This window comes from Lichtheimia ornata (genome assembly GCF_029851405.1).
Source record: "Lichtheimia ornata isolate CBS 291.66 chromosome Unknown scaffold00008, whole genome shotgun sequence".
NCBI lineage: Eukaryota > Fungi > Mucoromycota > Mucoromycetes > Mucorales > Lichtheimiaceae > Lichtheimia > Lichtheimia ornata.
In genome coordinates, this window is record NW_026695328.1 from 63,170 (window position 1) to 80,805 (window position 17,636).

The 17,636-nt window shown below is 43.6% G+C and overlaps 8 protein-coding genes across 8 annotated transcripts; 4 read left to right on the forward strand and 4 right to left on the reverse strand.

Moving 5' to 3' along the window:
• Positions 1-448: 448 nt before the first annotated feature.
• On the forward strand, positions 449-1,110 carry O0I10_002661 (uncharacterized protein; the record flags this gene model as incomplete). The annotated part of the gene is made up of 3 exons (XM_058482741.1): positions 449-642; positions 709-910; positions 985-1,110. The coding sequence occupies 3 exons, from the start codon at positions 449-451 to the stop codon at positions 1,108-1,110; spliced, it is 522 nt and encodes a 173-aa protein (XP_058346308.1).
• A 1,519-nt stretch (positions 1,111-2,629) lies between these two features.
• On the reverse strand, positions 2,630-3,411 carry O0I10_002662 (uncharacterized protein; the record flags this gene model as incomplete). Its single annotated transcript, XM_058482742.1, has 2 exons — positions 2,630-3,234; positions 3,297-3,411. 2 exons carry the CDS (start codon positions 3,409-3,411, stop codon positions 2,630-2,632), a joined length of 720 nt encoding a protein of 239 aa, XP_058346309.1.
• Positions 3,412-3,750: 339 nt separating this feature from the next.
• On the forward strand, positions 3,751-4,658 carry O0I10_002663 (uncharacterized protein; the record flags this gene model as incomplete). The annotated part of the gene is made up of 5 exons (XM_058482743.1): positions 3,751-3,925; positions 3,984-4,047; positions 4,123-4,160; positions 4,227-4,493; positions 4,570-4,658. The coding sequence occupies 5 exons, from the start codon at positions 3,751-3,753 to the stop codon at positions 4,656-4,658; spliced, it is 633 nt and encodes a 210-aa protein (XP_058346310.1).
• Positions 4,659-5,222: 564 nt separating this feature from the next.
• On the forward strand, positions 5,223-7,516 carry O0I10_002664 (uncharacterized protein; the record flags this gene model as incomplete). Its single annotated transcript, XM_058482744.1, has 8 exons — positions 5,223-5,529; positions 5,597-5,793; positions 5,879-6,136; positions 6,212-6,230; positions 6,294-6,513; positions 6,577-6,959; positions 7,010-7,083; positions 7,148-7,516. The coding sequence occupies 8 exons, from the start codon at positions 5,223-5,225 to the stop codon at positions 7,514-7,516; spliced, it is 1,827 nt and encodes a 608-aa protein (XP_058346311.1).
• A 1,753-nt stretch (positions 7,517-9,269) lies between these two features.
• On the forward strand, positions 9,270-10,139 carry O0I10_002665 (uncharacterized protein; the record flags this gene model as incomplete). The annotated part of the gene is made up of 1 exon (XM_058482745.1): positions 9,270-10,139. The coding sequence occupies one exon, from the start codon at positions 9,270-9,272 to the stop codon at positions 10,137-10,139; it is 870 nt and encodes a 289-aa protein (XP_058346312.1).
• Positions 10,140-11,224: 1,085 nt separating this feature from the next.
• O0I10_002666 (uncharacterized protein) lies at positions 11,225-12,031 on the reverse strand (the record flags this gene model as incomplete). Its single annotated transcript, XM_058482746.1, has 1 exon — positions 11,225-12,031. One exon carries the CDS (start codon positions 12,029-12,031, stop codon positions 11,225-11,227), a length of 807 nt encoding a protein of 268 aa, XP_058346313.1.
• A 915-nt stretch (positions 12,032-12,946) lies between these two features.
• On the reverse strand, positions 12,947-13,507 carry O0I10_002667 (uncharacterized protein; the record flags this gene model as incomplete). The annotated part of the gene is made up of 1 exon (XM_058482747.1): positions 12,947-13,507. The coding sequence occupies one exon, from the start codon at positions 13,505-13,507 to the stop codon at positions 12,947-12,949; it is 561 nt and encodes a 186-aa protein (XP_058346314.1).
• A 1,653-nt stretch (positions 13,508-15,160) lies between these two features.
• O0I10_002668 (uncharacterized protein) lies at positions 15,161-17,266 on the reverse strand (the record flags this gene model as incomplete). The annotated part of the gene is made up of 10 exons (XM_058482748.1): positions 15,161-15,187; positions 15,259-15,542; positions 15,612-15,812; positions 15,879-16,145; positions 16,204-16,342; positions 16,411-16,428; positions 16,499-16,587; positions 16,650-16,827; positions 16,883-16,971; positions 17,041-17,266. 10 exons carry the CDS (start codon positions 17,264-17,266, stop codon positions 15,161-15,163), a joined length of 1,518 nt encoding a protein of 505 aa, XP_058346315.1.
• Between the last annotated feature and the right edge of the window lie 370 nt (positions 17,267-17,636).

A 17,636-nucleotide genomic window follows, 5' to 3' on the forward strand; every position in this document is an offset into this window, starting at 1 on the left:
CTTGCCCTCTCCCCGCTCGAACCACCATCTAGTCGCCACTCTTTTTGCCAATGAGATGATTGCACATATGATCTTATCTTATCAATTCCATCACCTAGCCATAGATAGGCTATGCTCATTCATCTTTTTAAAGGTGTATGATGATGATGTGCCGATAACAAGAGATGATGATTATCGAAAACGGAGTCATCATGATACCAAGTCCGAGTCAAAGCCGGCCCATCGGTTTGAAAAATTTATGTTGAGAGGAGATGGATTTTCATAGGCTGGAAATCGTGGGAAAGTTACAAAAGCGGGCATAGCCAACATCTCTCTTTGTCCGACCATTTCAGGACAGCAGGATCTAAAGGGTTCTTCATTTTCTCCATCCCTTTTCTCTTCTTCTCCTTGCCAATCTTTAACGCGTATCCATCCATCATCTGTTTGCTGCAGCTATTCTTACGGTACCATGGTGCCTCCCTTTGAAGAAATGTCCTTTACACTCCTTGATGAACCTGTCAAATCACCTTCACCTCCACCCAACGGTCCGCTTTTCCTAAAGTTTTCGGCAGACCTGTCATCACACCAAAAGACAGCCAAAAAGGTCAACAAACCGAAACGTCAAACCACATACCTTGTCAATGGCGTCAACATTTTAAACAGGTGAGAGAGATAAAAGAACACCACACTTAGCATGCAACAACAAGTGCTCACCCCATGCTTTTACAGAAACGAGGTTGACAGCAAAACAGCTATTGAAAGGATTCAGCGGCGGCGAGAAAATCACAACCATGTCGAACGTAGACGACGAGACAATATCAACAATACCATTTTGCAAATTTCACAACTCGTACCCGAAGCCCAACAGCATCAAACAGGCCAAAAGCCCAACAAGGGCAAAGTTTTGGAGCAAGCTCTCGATTACATTCAGGTAGGTTGAAGAAATCTCTACTTTTAGAGTGTTTTTTGCCTTTTTCAGTACACTCAATGGCTCCACTTTTATAGGCCCTCCAGAAGGAAAACCAAGAACTTCGACAACAATTATCCTATGCATCTCCATCTTCTTACGCCTCTTCCACTCCTTCTTCTTTTTCATCGCCATCATCATCGTCATCGTCATCGCTTATCTAGACACACACACACACACACGCAACATCCGCTCTTGTTTTTTTATTTGTATCTCCCCACCATTTGACGCCATTATGTAATCCTTTCATTCCCCCCCCCACTTCCCATGTCTTTTTAGGCGTGAAACACACACACACTCTCACACACACATGCAAACATACTGTATATACATTAAAGCATTTTACACATCTTTTTGACCGACAAGGAATACAAGCAAGGTAATCATCGTACTCATTTACACAACATACGACATTGCAATGTCAGCAGTTTCACCCCCCCTTCATTCATCCACTCTCCGCTTTTTCTTTTTCTTTATTGACCTTTTCACATTTCATAGGAGATGCATTGACCATGGTTTGTGAAAGAGAGCCATCATCATCCACATGTTTGACAGCTACTACTACAAAAAAGGTCTTGTCCTAGCCGAACCGAATTGGCAAAAGATGCCATATCCGCAACAAAAAAAGAAACGTCCGAGGTCCGAAATGACGGCTTTCGTTTCAGGTGATGAGCTCAATTTACATACCGCGCACGTCCTTTTGAGTTGTTGGGCTCCCAAAAATCAGGGTCCAATTATCAGGGACTGAGAATTCCCGCTCTTGGCCATCACATCATCATGTAAAGAGAGAAAGAGAGAGAGAGCGAGAATCGGAGAATGTAAGTTGGTAGGTAGGTAGAGAGCTCTCCCATTCATCCAATAACAAGCGATGACGCTCACACGAGGTTTACTTTATCATTTGCATTTTAAAAAGAGGATGCCACTTTGAATGTGGGTGGTGAACAAAAAATTGTGATTAACCTCCTTCATGTTCCGCAGCCACGGAAATCTTTAGTAAAAGGCGAAAGATTTATCCGGTATGATTACAGAACAGAGGCAATAAAGAAAAAGAAAGAGAGGCCTTGGCAAGTACCCTTATTTATAGTTTTTGGGAGAACTCCCAGACGCACTAGTCGGTGCCTGAAAACCTTGCTTTAGCCCAAATGATTTTCAAGTCAACGGCGTTTTGCAGCCATGGGGCATTGTGCATCATGCAGAAAACCTGATCATGCAGCTATGTGTATGTGTGTATACGATGATAAGGAGTGGTGGTCTTGATAATCTTCCACGCTGCAATTTCAAGATTGCTACCATGTCGGTTGCTGAAAGCATTATTAATTGCCGGGCAACTTGGCCATGTTGGACGTTTTCTTGATGGACGAGTCATCCATAAGGATTTCATGTTACGATGCTAATCACCAAAGATGGGTTAATCTTAAAGGCTATGCTGATAAAATGAACTATCTTGTGCTTTCAAATAGGCTTAATGTTGCATCAAAGTGACTTTAGATGAAAGAGCGAGTATGTATTGCAGAAAAGCTCTGTTACTGAATGATTCCAAATTTACAACATGAGAGAGAGAGAGAATATGTGGTGCGAGATAAGCATGTATCCAGGGGAACAAGGGTGAATGTATACATGTGTTGTTGAAGAAAACAAGGGGACAAGGAAAGGGGGTGGTCTACACGCTCCTTGTAGTAGTAGTTAGTACTCATCATCGAGCCCTTGCCCTTGTTCATCGATACGACGTGGCGATTCAGGGGGAGTTAATTGTTGTTGATGATCTAAATGACGACGTTGTTGTTGTTGTTGTTGTTGTTGTTCCTTTCCAGCACGTCGTTGTAACAAGGCTTCAATGTGTTGATGAGCAGCAGCTGTAGTTAATGAACGATGTGACAAATGGCCGGCCTCTTCGTCATCGTAAGATTGCTGTTGCTGCTGCTGTTGTTGATGTTGCATCATTTCCATCCATGCTTGTTGTTGTTGTTGCAATTGTTGCTCCTGACGCATGAGGGTCATGCCTAACATTTTGATTCGAAAATAGGCTCGATCCAGTTCCTGCCTGGTAGCTTGCAAGCTTTCTTCTTTTTGTGTCGTAATATTGCGTAATGCAGAGATCGTGCAACGAGCAAAGGACAATTCCTTGGTCAAATGGGTATTTTGTTCAGCGAGATAAGCATGTTCCAACTCTAGCCGGTTCAACCGATGCTGTTGTTGTTGTTGTTCCTCTTCCTCTTCTGTATGGGTCATCATGGCATCAACATGAGCAGCGCGATCTACGCTCTTGCTGTAGTTGTGATAATCCGTTTCTATGGATACCGCAAGTCAGCTACTTTTTATCAATCATCCCTTGTTTTTATCCTTGTCTCACCTTCCAAAGAAAGGGCCATGACCGAATGTGAGGTGAGTGCCACATCGTGTGGTTTCTCATAAGTCAAAGTAGTAGTAGTAGAAGTAGAAGTAGTAGTGGTAGTAGTAGTAGCCATGGTTGTTGTTGTGTGTGGTGTACGGAAAAATAAAAGCAACGAGTTGGAATTCGCTTTCAAACTGTCAATCTTGTCAAGGCCTGCTTGGTAGACGACACGAGTTGGAGCGAGATTACAAAAGTTTATGTACAAGTGAAATGCAATAAAGGGAAAAGAAGAAAGGAAAAAAGAAAAAGATGGGGCTGCGTAATATAAGTGGGATAAAAGGGGGGGTTGGTGGAAAAAGGAGGTGGTGTGCGTGTATGTGAGACAAGGCTGTTATCATTAAGAGCCGAACCATTTAGGTAGGCTTTGTTCCTTTTATTCCTTTTACCTAAAGTGTCACACTACTTCTCTTCTATGCTTCCAGACCTTACACTTGCACCGGTCCAACACGCCAACGACGACGACGAACCCGTTGTTCTTGGACAAGGCAACTGGCTACAACTAGAACGTATCTCTTACAAGGACAACCAACACATTGAACGTACATGGGAACGTTGCATTCGCAAGACATCGGCATCGTCACAAGATGGTAGGTAACCTTTGAGGGGGTGTGTAAGTATGTCAATGGATACTAACTTTATCTATAGCCGTTGATATTCACGCGATCATCATGACCCCTGAGCCCGAGTTATTATTGGTGGTGCAATATAGGTGAACTTGAATGATCGACATGCCTTTTCTCCTATTCCGTCAGTGGCGGCTTACACGAAACATGCAAGTTATTAGACCTGCTGTCGATCAATACTGCGTCGAATTCCCATCTGGTAAGAAAAAAAGTGATAACAATCATACATGTTGTAACTCATCTCAATGCGTTCTTTCACACACAGGCCTGATTGATCCTGGTGAGGATCCCGTGGATGCAGCTGCACGAGAACTGCGTGAGGAGACGGGATACAGCATAGAAAAGAACGCTATCCAATTACACCAATCACCTGTTTGCTATGAACCAGGACTCACCAATTCATGCTGCCATGTGGCTCAAGTGACCATTCAACAACACCATTCTCCACCACAAAAACAAGCACTTGAAGCGGATGAATGGAGTATGCAAGTATTACAATTACCATTGAAAACTCTATTGGATGATTTGAAAGGCAAGTAGTATTCAAGACATGGATGTGCTCTCTCTCAATATCATAACCCATCTTTTTTTTTTTTACTCGTGTATAGAACTTGAACGCAAGCACCATGTATTGATAGATAGCCGGGTACATGCATATGCTTCTGGTCTTATGATAGCAAAAAAGTATCTTTGTTGAAACGCCACAATAAATAGATAACATTATTGTTCTCATGGAAGGATCAAGGAGAAAGAAGCCATCTTTGGTTAGGAATAAAGCGTTTGGCGCCAATTCGCGAGAGAGTGTGTGTGTGACTATGGCGGGAAATGCATTTTCCCATTTGCCGACAAGTGCATGCTGATTCGCAGAGCACGAGCAAGTAATATAAAAGTAGCGCAGAGTGTCTCGTGGAAAATATGCCTAAAAGACAGTGACAGAGATAGTAAGCGAGAGAATAAGATCACAAGTAAATGGAATGAAAAGAAAGGTAATGGGTGTACATACACATACACACACGCATGTATCCCTCGTATGTCTAAGCACCCTACTACTACTATATGCATAATGTGGGTATTCAGTTGATATGCATTGTATGTGTGTGTGCCTGTGTTCCTGGAAGCGAGGGTGCCATTTCCACCACCACCACCACTACTGCTACTATTTTTTTTCTTTCCTTCCCTCCTCTACTCTTGCTTCCCTCTTTCCATTTTTGAATCGCATCAGGTTTCCACCCACTCTCTCATGTCCTCTTCCTCATCTCCAATGCCACCCAATGACTCTGCTTTACGGTCTGCACGCGCTTCGGCAACCACTTTAGTTATCCCGGAAGAAGAGGAGGAACACCAACAACAGGATACTTCTTCTTGCTCAACGCCACCCACACCTATTCCCTCTGTATCAGCTATACCATCACATTCTACTACTGCTACAGCTACAGCTACAGCCACTCCTCCTACCATGGCAGCAGCAGCAGCAACAACACCAGCACCAAAACGACCATCACGATATAAAAGCATTCGCAAACTTGGATACAGGAAGACGTATATGGGTGTATTTGATAAGTTTACTGGTACGTTATTCGATCCACCTTTTGTCGTCGAGAATGGCTCACATAATGATATCATTCTTCATTATAGACTTCCTTGCACATCACAATTATCCGAATCAACGGCCGCCACCGACGATGGATATTTCCACCCCGTACAACACGATTCATGTGACCCATGTGGGATATGATCCAGTGGCAGGTGTATTCACCGGTTTACCACGAGAATGGCAAATACTACTCAACCAGAGTGGCATCACTAAAACTGAGCAAGAACAAAATCCTCAAGTAAGTCATCATCCAATGAAGGAAGGGAAGGAAAAGGAGGTGCATAATAATGGATATTGAATATGATGATGATGATTGTATGTAGGCAGTCATCGATGCCATTGAGTTTTATCGAGACGACCAAAACAAAGACGCTGTTTGGAACAAGATTCCCAAGGCAACAAATAGTTCGACTTCTTATTCTACCCATTCTTCGTCTTCGTCTTCTGCACCTGCTGAAGAATCAACAACAAGGAAACAACATCCACCAAATGGTCTTCCACCATGGACAAAAGGCAGTAATACCACCTTGAAACGGTTTTCCCGGTTCGTCATCCACTCCCATTCACGCTCCAGTTCCTCGGTGAGCTTCACCATCATTGACTTTGTATGTATCCTTGTCTAACACTTTTTTTCTTTTCATCACTCGTCATTTTAGCTTTCTGAACCTAAAACTCGTAAGTCAAAAATCGCATTTATAACCTCACATTGAGAAACATTAACGCGTTGTGCCACAATAGCAAAATCATCCCAAAAGGTTCCACCCGTACCTTCGTCATCCAAATCAACCACCACCATCACAACAACACCCAAGCCGACACCATCACCATCACCACAACCCAAACGACGTGTTTCCAAAACACCACCTACCGATACCGATATCCTGAAAAAGCTAAAGGAGATCTGTACCAATGTCGATCCTACCGAGACGTATTCTGATATTGTCAAGATTGGTCAAGGGTAAGAGAAAAAGGGTTCACATGGATGACATGATTGGGCAAAAGTGATTAATTGATGCTTTAGTGCATCGGGTGGTGTTTTTACAGCAAGGAAAGCAAGTGATACCAAAACACCCGTGGCCATCAAGCAAATGAACCTTGAGCAGCAGCCCAAAAAAGACCTTATCATCAACGAGATTGTGGTGATGCGAAAGTCCCAGCACCGCAACATTGTCAACTTTATCGACTCGTATCTATGGAAAGGCGATCTCTGGGTTGTGATGGAATATATGGATGGAGGCAGCTTGACGGATGTGGTGACATGCAACATTATGCTGGAAGGACAAATTGCTGCTGTATGTCATGAAGTGCTCCGAGGATTACATCATCTGCATAGCAACGGCGTTATTCATCGGGATATCAAGAGCGACAATGTCTTGTTGAGTCTGCAAGGCGATATCAAATTGAGTAAGTGTGGATGGGCATTCCTAGGACGAGTCATTGACAAAAGGTATTAGCGGATTTTGGTTTTTGTGCACAGTTGAATGAGGATCAAGCTAAACGAACCACCATGGTGGGCACACCTTACTGGGTAAGAAGGAATGAGGTAGTAGTAAGTAAAGGCACAAGCTGACTCGTTTTCTATATATCAAAAGATGGCACCTGAAGTGATCACGCGAAAGGAATATGGCAACAAAGTGGATATCTGGTCGTTGGGTGTGATGGCGATTGAAATGGTGGAAGGCGAACCTCCTTATTTGAACGAGAATCCACTTCGAGCATTGTATCTGATTGCAACGAATGGTACACCCAAGCTACAAAATCCAGAGGCTTTGAGCGACGTATTTCAGGATTTCTTGAATCAATCATTACAAGTGGATGCAGAGAAACGACCCTCGGCTCAAGAAATGCTCAAGCATCCTTTCCTTGAAAAAGCTGATCCGCTCTCCTCCTTGACACCACTCATCACAGCGGCTCGACAACAATCTACTTCTCCACAAGAACAACAACAAACACAATCATAACAATCACCCCCCCCCTATAATAGATATCGTACAGTGTAGAAACCCCCATCCCAAGAGCTCTGTTGTATACCATCGTCGATCTACCACCCTGCATTAAAAAATATCATCTCGAGATGGAGGTGAATGACTTAGAGGAGCTATGATTTGCTCACACGAATGAATAGGAAACTCCACGTGTGTTAAGATAGACCTGCATTGGTTCAAGGTGAGAGCTGTTGTCTACGCATTGTTGGCTACCTTGAATTGAAGCACCGCCGGCATGATGATATTACCTTCATCCCTCCCTAAGCGACAAGCACCAATCAATGTCCAAAATGTCGGGAAATGAGCCGCTGCAATGCATGTTGATGATGCTGCTATTCTCATTGAACACCCCATTCATTCTTCACTTGCATAGATCATGTAACGTGGGAGCTGGAACCAATGCATAGAGTGGTGTTACAGTAATATCGTTGCGAAAATGAGTGCAAGTGCCACATGGATCGGGCATATTGTGATGAAACAACGACAGCTTGCTGCCGGTAGTACATGATTTGCATTTGGGGAAGACATCGAAATCGATCTTGTTGGTGTGCTCTTCAATAAAAATCGAGTCTCGCTGCATCATCTCCCATCACATCTTAGTTGATCGCATAGCTTTAGGTCACTTTTTGTAACATACATCCAAGACTTGCGATCCACGTTTGTCTTGCCTTGATCTCTTGTTTACCCCTATTAGCCATGGCTAATATCGTTTGGTAGTACGCTTATCATATCATGTGCTCACGTGTTCATACATAGCTTCGTTCGTATCGCCATAGCATTACGTGATCCGGATCACAGGCGTCAAAATGCGAGGTATAATACATCCATATCAGCACCAAAGCTGTCCTTTTTTGCAGAGATACAAGGATACGTCTCTTTACATTGACCGTATTGGGGTGTAATGCACTACTCAAAAGGTCCATCAATATGCGCTTTTGATAACTTTACATACGCACATCACAAAGGGTCCATCGGCGAATAGGCTTCAATGCCACAAAGATAAACTGAACACAAGTAATGAAGAGCTATATTGGTGAGGGTGACAAAGATGAATACACACGGCGCCCAATGTCAATCACAACACGACTCTCTTCCTTCTTGACACTTACCAAAGAGTGGCGGCTCTTTATTGATTCAACCAAAAAGATACAATTATCGAAAGAAAAGTGTGACAATGTTGGCAACAACAACGACCCTGGCTTGTATGTGCGTGGCGTGGGAAGTGTTGTCCGTGATCGATAAAGTGTGGTCAACACCCTATACAGGGACTAGAACATCAGGCGGAAGGAGCTGCTGTAACATCAAGAGCTGATAACTCCACCACCACCTAATTCTCCTTTCCCGCTTTAAGAGCATCAGGTGACCCAGCCACTGTAAACAAGAACCCGTTTGTGGCCATTTGGACTTGGGGTCCCTATACACTACCTGGGATCCACCACCACTTTTTGTTACGAGTTCTCGACAAAAATAACAACTGCATGCAAGCCTTGAAAAGCCGCATGCACACATTGCAGCATGTGTGATGATGCTCAGCACGTGTGAATGGGCGAGGAGGGGTGTGGTGCTTGTATGTATATGCATATCATCCATCGGCTTTTGTACATGCCACTATGTAGAACGTTATCTTATAAAAAGAGCCATCCATTGTTGTACCTTGTTTTTCATCCTTTTCTTTTTCCCTTTTTCTTTTACATTGTAAATATACAGCATCCAAAATCGATGTATATACATGGCAACACTATTAGTTTGGCAATGGGTCCTTATAGCAATCGCCATAACCGTGGTCGCTGGTTCGATCATTGGCCTTTTATTGTATATTCTACTACGTAGACGACGACAACAACAACAAAACGTAACCAAGGGGCAAGATTGGAAAGACAAAGAAAAGGGTGGTGACGTTGTTGGTGGAGCATCATCATCATCTCCATCATCTACCCTATCATCATCATTACCAATACCACCTACAACAACAACATCTGATACACCTTCATCCTCAAACACCACCGTGGAAGCCGAAAAATTAGATCAGCATCATGATGCACAGCTGGTACTGATGCCGCTCTCACCGCGCAGGACGCATGAGAAAATCACCATTGCCAAGACCACTACTACGACATCATCACCATCACCCTATCGATCCACTTTGGTACAACAACATACATCCGAGGATGACAACGATGATGATGATGATGCCACTTCCAAAAGACGTATTTCCCTCTCACCCTTTTTGGAAGGTGTGGAATCACCTACCCATTTGCAACCACCACCTCCACCAGTGCCAGTGCCACTACCACCAACATCTGTGTCACCACCACCACCACCACCGGCACCTACCCGATCCTCGGACACCACTAGTAGTAGTTCCAGCAGCACGTTACCTTCTTCAATAATGTTACCACCAGCACCTACTCGACTTGGTATCCATCCTAATTCCTCCACTCGATTGCATGTTGACATTACACCCGCTTCATGGCGTGGACCAACACCACCATGGACCATTATGACGACATCAACGCCTTCACCTGCCACCTCCTCAGCAGCAACCGATGCAACAAGTGGCGGCGGTGGTGGTAGTAGTAGTAGTAATAGTCATCATTGATCTGTAACTTTTATATCCACCTCGGTCATTTTACATGATTAAAGAACGCGTTGTATAGCCAATGTATTTATTTTTCTTTTTCCTTTTTGAACATTCTTTTTGAACGACGACAATGCGATTTCAAGATGGATCCAACAACATGTGCTATCGCCAAGTGGCAGCTGAGTATCAGCGTATGGCACAGCTTGGGAGTGAATACGATAGGAAACAAGTGTATCAAATCCGATGCCGTCATTGCTCAGCCTCGTTAACGAATCGTGGAATGAATGTATGTACAGTAAATGGCTTGGGTGGTGGTTGTCATGGTGTACAAAAAAAGAAGGTTGTTGTTGTTGCTATGATCCATAGGGCTCATTGTTTTTTCTTCTATCATGTACGTAGGCTGTATTGCTATCCGATCGCACCGTCCAATTGTTTTCAACCGACCTGGTACCCAACACGTATGCGTTTCTATGCACACTACATAAGCCTATTGCTGCTTTTGCTGAATGGTATAAAAATGATAGAGTAGGATTTGTACAAGGAGATTATTCAGCAGCATCATGTACATGTCGCGTACGTGACACGGCTTGTTTGAGTTGGTAAAGGACGAAAACAAAAATCAATGACGACAATGACTTAATCATTCTATGCCAAAGTGGTAATGTCGTAGGATACCACGTGAATGTGCCATGCAAGGTATGTCTCGGACAACCCAACAATGGTCATTACTGGATGTTTCGGAGCGCCGACATCAAGGCAAGCCAAATTTATGCACGAGGTTAGTATAGTCTATGTTTGCCACACACACATGTAGTAACAACAAACACTGATCTAGTGGGTGACATGCAACCTGATTTGCCATTGTTATGGGGGTTTGTACATGGCGCAGGTGATTTTGTGGGAGGATACCATCGCACCGGAGACCATCTTGCAGCTTATGAATCCTGCAGATTATCGGTACACCTTCCTTCTTCCATTCATCTCATCACACATCATCCGCATCACTCTTTTGTCAATGCAAGAACACCCGATGAGCACTTGTTTGATGAATACATTGAAATGTGTCGATAACATAGCAATAATAAAAAACAATACCAGGTCTTTTATTTATTCATGAGGATGGTCAAGGGTGGTAGTGATCCATTGTTACCATGGACTGGCATTAGTTTTACTTGTAACAACTTTGGACATGCCTGTAAAAGTTGCTCCCTCCAATCACTGGATGGGGAGACACCATGAAGGGCAGCCGTTGTCAAGGTCAACGATTCCAGGGCTGTTGAGGTGACTCCTGTGCCAACGAGAGCACGGCATAATGATGGCAAGTGGATAGGTGCTTTGGCGACAAGGTCAAACTCTTGAAGCTGTGGACAAGAGGTGATAAAGCGGGCAAGGGCGTTGGTGCCAATAGCAGCAAAGTTTAAAGGGCCTTTCTCCTCATTGATGTTGTGTCCAATCAAACGAAAGCGGCGCATCATGGGATGGTGGTGGTGGCGGTGGAGGTGTTTCAGGGCATGGTGAGATAAGGTATGCCAACCATAAACGGTGAGATCTTGTAACAGAGGACATGCTTGGATAAGAAAATGAATGATGGCATCGCTGGCATGTTCAATATGGATGGATTGAATGAAGCGTATTGTATGCGGCGTCACGATCGCTTTGATATGATGCACACGCCAATAGTAGGTTTGGTAGTTATGACCAATATTCAAGTGTTTCCATAGCTGGGGCTGATCACACACGCATTGAAACATGCGACAAAGTTGACGAACATGATGCAAGTCAGTAGGAGAAACGAAGCTAAGAATATGCAACCAAAGTTCAAAGGGTAGCCGATAAACGTTGGCGTGATGATTGCTGCTGCTGCAGGGTGATGGTGGTGGTGATGGGCAAGAAAAAGAAGTAACTTTCATGTTGTTTGTCGTCGTGCATTTTGCAGCGCCCTCTTGTTGTTTGAAAAGGAGCAGCATTCTTGTGTACCTCTCTTTTTTAACTTGCCCCCTAAAAAGTACGTGTATGCAGATCAATATGCAGCAAATGCCGGGGATACGTATCTTGTTGTTCTCGACTTTTTGGTCACATGATGTCTCTTTGATGATGAAAACAAATACGTAATCTCTGGGTGACGACGGCGGGGATACCACCACATGGGAAGCAACACGCGACACATTCACACTAGAAAGATTGTGTGGGTACGTGTCATGGGCTAAAGAATGTTTTTCTCCCCATCACACATATACACAAACCCCTTGGTCATTCCTTGATGACAATCTCTATACAACCCCCTTTCTGTCCATAATGCCAAGACTTTGTATTCAATGCACAGAAATGTTTGGAGGCGGTAAACAACATTCTGCTGGCATGCATCAAACTTTGGTAGCGCCCCAAATGCAAAAAAGTCTGATGTTAACCTCTCTACATACAAACTACGACCCTTCATATGACAAAAAAAAGTGCAACATGCTATGTTTACATATGCACAAGCCCCGCTTGCATAGATGAATCATGATTATGATCTCCTTTTTATGCCCCGTTGCTATGCAAATAGGATAGTCAAATCACTTGAGATACCTTTGGGTCAAATCCCGACACACCAACGCAAGCCCACTCTTGGCATATGAAAACGTAAATGTAATGGAATGATGCAATTTTGTAACTTTTATAATTGGATGATCGTATATGTACAAGGCTGGATGAGAAAAAAAAAGCAAAAACAAAAGACAAGGAACAGTAATGATATCTACACAGTGCTTGGAAACCATGATTGTTTGGTTCGGGTAACACTTTGGGAATACAAAAACAACAGGGGGGGATTGTGTATGTTGTGTTTATCGGTTACGTCTAGTGTTTTCCAATGTTTGTTGATCGATTACATCTTCATTGTCTTCGATGACAGCGGGTTTCTTGTGGTTGGTAGTCATGTTGGTGAAGAAAAGAGGACCATGAATGCTGCTGGTATCAATAGTAAGACGAGGACGACGTTGAGCCTTGTTGCGTTTGGTAGGAGGGATCACTTCTTCAGCTCCTTTCTTTTCGTCGTTGTGGGCCACCACGCTGAAAGAGACAGCCAAAATCATACTAGGCTTTGAGGTGGATTGTTGTTGTTGTGGTGGTGGTGCTGGAGATGATACAGAGGGTGGTTGGGTATCAGGGGTGATGGTAGGAAACAAGCCGCTTCGATCGTAATCCGATTGAGAGTAAGTGTATTCAACTCGAGGAGCTTCAGTGCAAAAACGGACGTGCAATGAGGAAGAACGTTTTCGCTTCTTGGTCATGGGTGAGCAAGTAGTAGTATTTGAAGATGAGGATGATGCATTGCTGCCGATCGTATAGCATTGGGAAGTAGAATTAGTGGGAATGGCAATGGGAGTGGCTGTAACAACGGTCATGTTTAATATGGTGTAAGGTATCAAGTGTGGGGAAGATGAGGAGAAAAGGACAAAAAGAGTGCCGGGTTTATATACTTTGTGCACACAAAAGGATTTGACTAAAAATAAACCATCCTGTGTACCTATTCGGATCGACGCAAAGTGACACAGTGCTTTTTTTGGCGGGTGGATAACTATCCATGCATCTATTAATAACAACACGGTTTAACCCTTAAGCCTCCTTTCCTCCCATCCAATGATGCAATGAGTGGGTATACCCAAGAATGTCCGCAAATTGCACTTTGCCAAGTTTTACCATCAACGTAGATCCTATACCCATTGGTCCACATTACAAAACGCACAGGCCCTTCCGAAGCCAAAAAGTAAGATCCGCTTCATTTGCTTCTCGGAGATATCCGAACCTCACAGAATATGACTGAGGATGCTTGTTAAAAGTGCCAGCTACCTTTACATTTATTTTTAGTAGAGGCTTGCTATATGGGAAAAGGGGTAGCCAAACGTACGCGGGATACACCATATACTCTTTGTGAAGGAGAGAGCAGGCCGATTGACACTTTTGCTGCAAAAAAAAAACAATATCCCAATTAAGAGTATCAACATAGATGCATGTGTATCAACGCAAGCATACTGTGTAGCTCACCTGCTGCACCACTTCAAGTAGAAAATTCTTCCCGTGACCGTAAGAGAATGTCAATTAATTCTTTAAAGTGAAACCGGGGTTCATTTTCATAATTCAATCTTGGCTTAGTGGGTCGTGAATGCTTGTAAATGTCTCACCATGTACCATGTTCATCATCCCTCTACCGACCACAACAGCTAAAAAACAAGGTTTGCCTCTTTGTTTTTGCGGCGGCGGCGGCATTGTTGTTGGGAATAATAAAGGGGTTTACCCCATCTCGACCCACCCCCCTGGGAAACAGCAAAGACCAAACAATCATAAATGGGATGATGTTGGTGATAATAGTAGTATGGATGATGCAGCCGAATGATGATGATAATTGCCTGTAATGTGTTTTGCAAGCTAATGAGGGTGCATCTAATAAATTCATAATATGGCGTACCAGCATCCATGCAATGTTGATCATCCAACATAGCTCGTCGCCTGTTCCTGCATCGTCGGAAGAAAACATGATGACAGCAGTGGTTATGCACTGGGGGCTGATGTTGGTGTAACATCCAATTGACGCCCGACTTTTTCTCTATTGCTGAAAGACCGTTACACCACCCAACCTCATTTCATTAAATTCGGGATCATGTTTTTTTTTGAGGCTGACGCCGATTGTAGCAGCTTACTACATTTAGCAAGCGTGTGCTAAGAGCTGTAAAAAGCTTACTTTGAGCAATGGCACCACGCAAAATTTCCATCTTTACCATGCGGATGCGTAGCCATTATAGCATTCAGTAATCTATTGGCAATGCCAAGCGGCTGTTGGCATGGTGATGTTCATATCGGAGTTGCTCACAGGTAGCATTGGCAGTAAAAAGAGGTACTTCATGTACTGCTTTCCAACGTTTCTATGTCCTCCATTTTGCAACCCCTAACGTTGCTTGGCTATGTTTTGTAGCATACAAGTATCATGGCAACCGTATCATGGCAACACAAAAAGAAGTATATATTACAAAGGAAAGGGGAAGGATGATTACTACAATGGCTTAGGTGATGTATCGAAAGTCAGGGTGCTAAAAATTGAAGACATGGCGTTAGGTGGATGATCTATTTTCCACTTTATGCATCATTTTTATCGACCTACCCAATCGGATGCTTGTTCATAACGCTTGCAAGCTGCATCGTACTTGTCAATGGACATGTTGTCACGCTGCTTGTTGATGCGATGAAGCATGTACTTGAGTAACAGCACAAGAATGACATGACAACATAAAAAGGCTGCGCATACAGAATGAGCACGAATGTATTGGGGAGCATCATTGGCACGATAAATTTGGCCAGCAATAGCACCACCAATGTTACCACCTGCAGCGATAAAAGCTGTGGCTATAGCGCGTTTGGTACGACCAGCAAAATTGTTGCTAGCCCCTATGGATCATAAAACCATCATTAACACAATGATATCGCTTTGACGGGGCTTTAGCGTATACTACTCACAGGTAATGAAGACCGAGAATTGAGAGTATGCACCAGCAACGGCCATACATGCAAAGATATACAAAGCCACCGGGCCTTTATCATGACAAGCTGCTAGTAGGATAAAGCCAAGCATGCCCACAAAAGAAGAACCGGCAACATGAAAGCCTCTTTCGACACGTCGATCTGCATCCGTGCCAAGTAGAATCATGAAAATGCACGCTACAAAAAAAGATTATTCATCAGCCACATCCATTCATATGGCATGCATGTCATGCTCATGCTTACCAATAACATACGGTGGTACAGTCATGGCTTGAGCTTCCAAATTTGCAAATCCCATATCACGCACAATGCTGGGTAAGAAGAGCGTAAGCCCGTAGAACACTGATGAGCCGAAAAAGCAGGTAAATGCCATATGGTACATCTTCCAATCGGTAAAAGCAGCACGTATTTCACTCATGGGTGATTTTGTATCGTCTTCGCCAGCAGCCGCAGCCGCCCAATCGGTTTCAAGTCGCTTCATCAATGATGCACGTTCTCGTTCATTCAAAGCTTATGTTATCGATTAGCTACATGAGATCCACTTTTGCATGTATTTGTTCACGTGTACCTTTGGATGTGCTAGGAAATCCTGGCAAGATGAAAAAAGTAGCAATACCAAGAATGATGGTAGGAAGCGCTTCGAGAAGGAAAAGCCATTGCCATCCATGCATACCACGGACGCCATCCATTCGCATGATACCATAAGCCTATCATAAAGCAACGACCCATATCGTGAGTCCCCTGAAAAGGTTGCTGTAGTCATAATCTCACTCACCAGCAATCCTCCCACTGCCTATAATGTATTCATGTCAATGGTTAGTCTAATGATGTTCAGCATGGGTGATGTCCAAACAACAACTTACACCAGCAACAGCAGCCGATGCATAATAAATCGAAAAGCGTTTGCCTTGTTCACGACGAGTATACCAAATTGAGAAATAGTAAACGGTACCTGAAGCATGGGGTCTTATTTAGAACAAAGTTGATCAGCGTGCCCGATGAAAGCATCTTTACCTGGGAAAAGGCCTGTTTCGGCAATCCCTAAAAAGAATCGAACCGCCAGCAATCCTGCACCATTTTTGATAGCCGCTGAGCATGCGACTATGATACCAGTGAAAGTGACCAATAATGACATCCACAGATTGGGACCTATTTTCTTGAGTACGAGATTACTTGGTACTTGAAAAATGATCTGGTTCCATTGTTAGCAGCCGCAACGTTTATGAACCATTTGAGCAACAGCTTACATAGCCAATGAAAAAGATAGACATTCCAACATTGTATGTTGAATCCGGGATATCCAAGTCCTCCAAAATGTTGCCAAGCTTGGCATTCCCTGTGATACGGTGAGAACCCAAATCAGTACATGCATACCCTTGGTCTTCATTTCAAAATCCAAGCTTACCAATGTTACTACGATCCATAGCCGACCACATGTATAATAATGCAAAAAGAAGAACAATACGTAGATCAAGGCGCCAGCGTAGCCTTTTCCACTCGCCTGGTGTTAATGGGGGAGCATCCTTACTTATAGGCTTTTCTTGTAATGACTCGGTTGTTGACAAGCTGGCGCTCCCACTTGTATCTTGTTGCTTTGTTGTTGTGGTTGGTGTGATAGCATCAGCAGCCATTTTTGTTGTTGTTGATCCGAAGCAATAGCGGAGAAAGAGGAGGGCACGGAAAGATTCAGGTTTTAAAAGTGTTGGTGGTGGATGCAGCAGGTCTTGTTCTTGCCAAACCAAGATGGAATAAACTTTGAAAGATCCGCAAGAAGATTCTCGATGACAAGGCCCATGTGTCCCAAACATGGTCCATACGCATTCTCTTTGTCGGTTGATATCGGCGATGAGACCTGGATAATGGAAAAAAGTGTTTCCAGCCGAACATAGACTACATTGCAGTCCAAATATTTGCTTGTGCGGGGGGTAGGTAGATCATCTATGAATTTTGACTTTTTTTTTCATGCTCAGACGCAAGATGCACCATCAAACTTGATCTTGT